This window comes from Neopelma chrysocephalum, unplaced genomic scaffold, assembly GCF_003984885.1.
Source record: "Neopelma chrysocephalum unplaced genomic scaffold, ASM398488v2 Primary Assembly neopelma1_94136, whole genome shotgun sequence".
NCBI classification, from domain to species: Eukaryota; Metazoa; Chordata; class Aves; order Passeriformes; family Pipridae; genus Neopelma; species Neopelma chrysocephalum.
The window spans coordinates 138-4885 of NW_020922844.1; the positions used below are offsets into that span (position 1 = coordinate 138).

Here is a 4748-nt window from a genome sequence, read left to right on the forward strand (position 1 = left end):
CGGAAGAAGCGGGAGCAGCTGGCGAGCACCGGCCAGTGCGCGCGGAACTCGCGGCCGCCCACGCCGAGCGTCGCGTCGCAGAACTGCCCGGCCGCGCGCTGCCGGTTCAGCTCCCGCAGCACCCGCACGCTGTGCGCCGCCGCCGCCGCCATGGCCGCGCCCGGGGCCGGCACCGGCACCGCCGGAAGTGGCGTCACCGAGCGCCGGCAGTGACGCGTGTGCCTGTGACTGTCTGTGTGTCTGTCTGTGTGTCTGTGTGTCTGTCTGTGTGTGTGTCTGTGTGCGCGGGGCCGGGGCCGGGGCCGGGCAGGGGGGGTGCGGTGCGGTGCGCTGCGGGTCGAGTCGAGCCCCGCGGCCCCGGGCCGGTGCCCGCAGCTCAGGCGGCGGCCCAGCGGCGCGTGTACGCCTGTATGGCCATCTGGAAGTGCTCGGCCGTGTTCTCCTGCGGCCGCAGCAGGATGACGAAGGCCCGCGGCACGAAGTACCCGCCCAGCAGCGCCCCGAGCGTGCCCAGCGCCCCGAGCACCTTCGCCGCCGCCTCGGCCCGGCCGCGCAGCGCGCCCTGCGAGCAGAGCACGGCGGCCGAGCAGCCCAGGTGCAGCAGCAGGCTCACCGTCAGGCCCTTGGCCTCGTTGTAGCCGGCGGGCAGGTCCGTGCCCGCGTAGCTGAGCGCGAAGCAGCCCACGCTGAGCAGCACCGTGTAGACGGTGGCGGCGATGGCCGCGGCGCTCGGGGCGCACTCCAGCACCACCCGGTCGGGCTGCGCGCTGTAGTCCCGGAGCGGCACCGCGGGGCTGGCGACCTCGGCGGCCAAGCACAGCATGGCCTGCAGCGCCGTGCTGGCGGCCACAAACAGCAGCGGGCCCTGGCGCCGCAGCCAGGCCTCGTAGAGCGCCGGGCAGCGCGCGTTCAGCTTGAAGATGCAGAGGATCTGGAAGGAGCGGGTCGCCACGCACGAGAGGAACACGGTGAAGCTGACGGCAAAGAGCGGCTGCCGCAGCAGGCACGCCGGCCGCGTGGGCTCCCCGAAGTAGCAGAAGAGGCTGCTGCAGGTGCAGGCCAGGGACCCCAGCATGAGGAAGCACATCTTCCCGCCCGCAGACTTGACCACGGGTGTGGAGACATTGAGGGCAAAGAGGACAGCCAGCGCCGCCATGAGCAGCATGAGGAGCACAGCCAGGGTCAGCAGCACCCAGGAGAGGGGCTCGGACCAGGACAGGAACTCGACAGTACGGCTGAAACAGGCCTCGCTCCCTGCCGGGGCCCACTCGTCCAGCCCGCAGGCCTGGCAGCTGTAGGGGTCTGCAGAGGACATGGGCACCTCGCATACCTCGGACCCGGTAAGAGCTCTGCCCCAGCCCGGCCTGCAGCCTCCCAGGCTCTGCCCACCTCTCAGTTCTGCTCGTTCCCACAGGCACTCCCAGGCCTTGGGGAGCAGAGGGAGCTCTTTTTCCAAAAGACCCCCCACACCCAGAGTTCCACCCATGGACTTCCCCGAAGTCTGTGGCTTTGGCTGAGGTGTGGGGCCCGCAGGACGTCGGCTGGGTTAGGCTCAGGGCTGTGGGTGAGAGGGGGCCCATGCATCCAGCAATAACCTGGGAAGGGTCTGCAGCAGCCCCCTTGAATGGGACAGGACCTCACTCCCATTGTTCTCAGAGCTGCCCCTCCCCACCCGGTAGCCCAAGAGCAGGCTGAGGGTGCCAGGGAACCAGCTGCCAGGAAGAGGGTTGTCATTGTGGCTGGTTACTCTGGGGCAGGAGACTGCTGCTGTCTGTCCCAGGCAGGGCACATTTCCATATGCCAGCTGCTGGTGACCGCATGGTGCGGAAGCCCCGGGTGCCATCTGGGGCACAAAGGCAACCACTGCATCGAATTTCCCTGGCAGAGGATGTGGTGCAGGGAACAGCTGCTGGGCTGGACATTCCTGTCCCCTGGCCACAGGAGAAGGGGCTCTGTTTGCCCAGGTGGGCTCACCTGTGGGCAGCGCTCCCTGGAAAGTGCAGGATGTGGGCTTTGCATACCCACCGGTGAGCAAATGGGAGCCAGACCACTGCCATCAGGTCAGCTCAGGCTTTACTGACCGCAGGAGGGAAGAGGCTGGGAATGGGGAGAAGGGAGCAGGAGGCAGGATGCGGGGAGGCAAGGAAGGGGTGGGAGCAGCTCCCAGGGTGTACTAACCTGATCTGTTCAGGAAGGTTCCCAAGGGACAGGCCACACAGCTAAAGCAGCACCGGTGGCGGCTCTGCTGCAGCCGCCACTCCCCCGGCTGACAGGCCTTGGAGCACACCGAGGGGGGAGCCTGCCAGAGTGCAGACAGGGCCAGCCTGTGAGCAGGGTGGGCAGCAGCACAGCTTGGGCCCAGCAGCACTCTGGCACCCCCCACCTCTGACCACCTCTGTCCACCCTCAGTTTTGCACTGCTATGAGGAAGCGCCCCACAATAGCTGGCATTGGGACATAGCCAGCTCAGTAGTGAGGAATAAATAAGACCTGAGTGCAGAACAGTACCTGGCTCTCTTTTGTGTGCCACAGGACTTTGCCTGGGTCGATGCTCAGCCTGTCAGGGTTGACATGGAAGGTTCCTATCACATCAGAAGCCCAGCTTGAGCCACTCCAGTTCCACATGACGATGTCGTAGCCTTTACAAATATCCCCGTTGGTGTCAAAAGAGACTTGGCTCTTGTACAGGGTGAAGTTTACCTGCCTGATCTTTTGTAGGAGCTGTAAAACAAAGGAGTAAGAGAGGAGCCCTTCCAATGGTGAGACTCCTGCCATTGGGAGGGAGATGTGCCGGAGGATCCCTCCTCTGTGCTACCTCTGCTCTCCAGACCCCCATCATCTGCAGGAAGTCCCATCCAGGTCTCTGTGAGGCCTGAGCACAGTGGGAAAACCCTTCCCTGTGGGAAAGGATCCTCAGGGATCCTCTTCCACAAGGAAGATCCTTCCTCATATTGCTCTTACCTGCCAGGGATAGACGGTGGCTTTGCTGCAAGCCCCCGAGGCACAGCCCAGCAGGTTGTGGAGGCCGTGGGCCACGGCGTACACGGCCGAGTACACGTTGAAGGAGGCCTGAGCGTCGTACAAGTTGGGGACAGCAGTGAGTGAGTGGCAGCTGCTGTAGGGCTGGGTGCAGCTCCCCCCCGATTCCCCGCCTGCCCCTGCAGTGCCGGCACACTTGGCCGCAGCACCTTCCTCCACCATCTTCCAACTTTCAAAGCGTTCCAGCATCACAGACTCTGGCTTTTCAACTGTCATCCCGATCACCGTGCCAATGGTCGGGATGCCAGGCACCTGCCAGATGGTTTGAGACAACAACCAGTCTTCAGAGCCCACCCACACCATGCCTGTGATGTTCCTCTGGACCACCACCTCGAAGAATGGGCGGGCGCTTCGGCTGTTGGAGAAGACGATGGTGACGTTGACCTTGACGTCTGTGAGGATTCGGACCAGGTTGTGGAGCTCAGGGTTGCTGGTGTCTGTGTTGGCAGGAATGGTGCCTCGGTAGGCCACGCACACGTCGCTTGCGGTCAGCAACTTGTGCAGGGCATCCAGGCCACCCCTGCCATAGGTGTTGTCGCTGCTCAGCAGCACCACCCAGGTCCAGCCAAAGTGCTGCAGCAGCAGGAAAATAGCTTTCACCTGCTGCCTGTCACTGGGGATGGTGCGCAGGAACGATGGGTACAGCCGCTTCATGCTCAGCGTCTCCACAGAGGCCTCATAGCTGATCTGTAAAGTGAGCCAGGAGAAAGGGGGAGGCACTGCCCCAGGCAGTGGCATCCCTGAGAGCTAATGGCACAGGCAGCCCATCCTGGGGAGACTCAGAGCTGGGCAGGCAGTGGAGCCAGCACAGGGTGTGCTGTGGCAGGAAAAAACTGTGATGGATGGGAGCCAACCGTGATTCCTGCCTGCCCCCAGATAGGGGCTGGGAAGGGACCCCAGCCAGCCCACACAGAGGGGCTGCATTTCCAGCTCTGCCAGCCTCCTCAGCTCTGAGTCCACCCTCTCTCAAACCCTCACTGCTCAGGATCCCTGTTCTTCATCAGCTGCAGGAGCTGCGCTCACCTCTGGTACGAGGAAGATGCCGAGGATGGCGGCTGTGGTGAGGGCCAGCTGGGTGCTGTCGGGGCCGATGACAGCAACAGCCTGGGGCTCATAGTGTTGGAAGGTGGGGAGCAGCTGGACATCCTGCCTGCCTTTGCGGGCGAGGGCGCTCAGGGTGGCGTGCAGGTTGGCGGGCTCAGAGCAGGTGTCGTAGATGTCGTAGCCCAGAGTGACGTTCGGGAGCAGCGTGCTGGAGTTGTTGATCTCCTCTATGGTGAATCGCAGGGCCTGGGACAGGCAGTAACCGTGGCTCTTGAAGACGGCATTGCTGCGGAACCGAGGGTGGTTATTAGGGAGGACAGAGCGCGGCTGGGGGAGCGGGCGGCGCGGGCACTCACTCATCGCAGCCGCGGGCCAGCGGGCTGGCATCGGCGCGGGGCCCGGCGGCGTGCAGCGGGAACAGCCCGGCCAGGCGGTAATCGCCGCGGAAGGCGAGGGCGGCGGCGGCCGCGCACAGGGAAAGGCAGAGGCGGAGCGGGGCGGGCGGCGGCATCGCGGGGCGAGGCGGCGCCGGCCGGGCGGCTCTTAACGGGGCGGTGGCGGCAGGCGGGGCTTGGCACCGGGCGGGCGGCGCCGGCCGAGGGGCGGCCCCGGGAGGCGGAGGAGGCTCAGCGGCCATGCCTGCGCGGCGCAGCCGCCCGCGCCGGG

General features: G+C 65.3%; 1 protein-coding gene across 1 annotated transcript; it reads right to left on the bottom strand.

Moving 5' to 3' along the window:
• Nucleotides 1–361: 361 nt before the first annotated feature.
• On the bottom strand, nucleotides 362–4593 carry TAS1R1 (taste 1 receptor member 1). The gene is made up of 6 exons (XM_027707642.1): nucleotides 4439–4593; nucleotides 4062–4368; nucleotides 2961–3725; nucleotides 2508–2720; nucleotides 2179–2299; nucleotides 362–1302 (listed from the first exon to the last, which is right to left on the bottom strand). The coding sequence occupies exons 1-6, from the start codon at nucleotides 4591–4593 to the stop codon at nucleotides 377–379; spliced, it is 2487 nt and encodes an 828-aa protein (XP_027563443.1). The 3' UTR covers nucleotides 362–376.
• Between the last annotated feature and the right edge of the window lie 155 nt (nucleotides 4594–4748).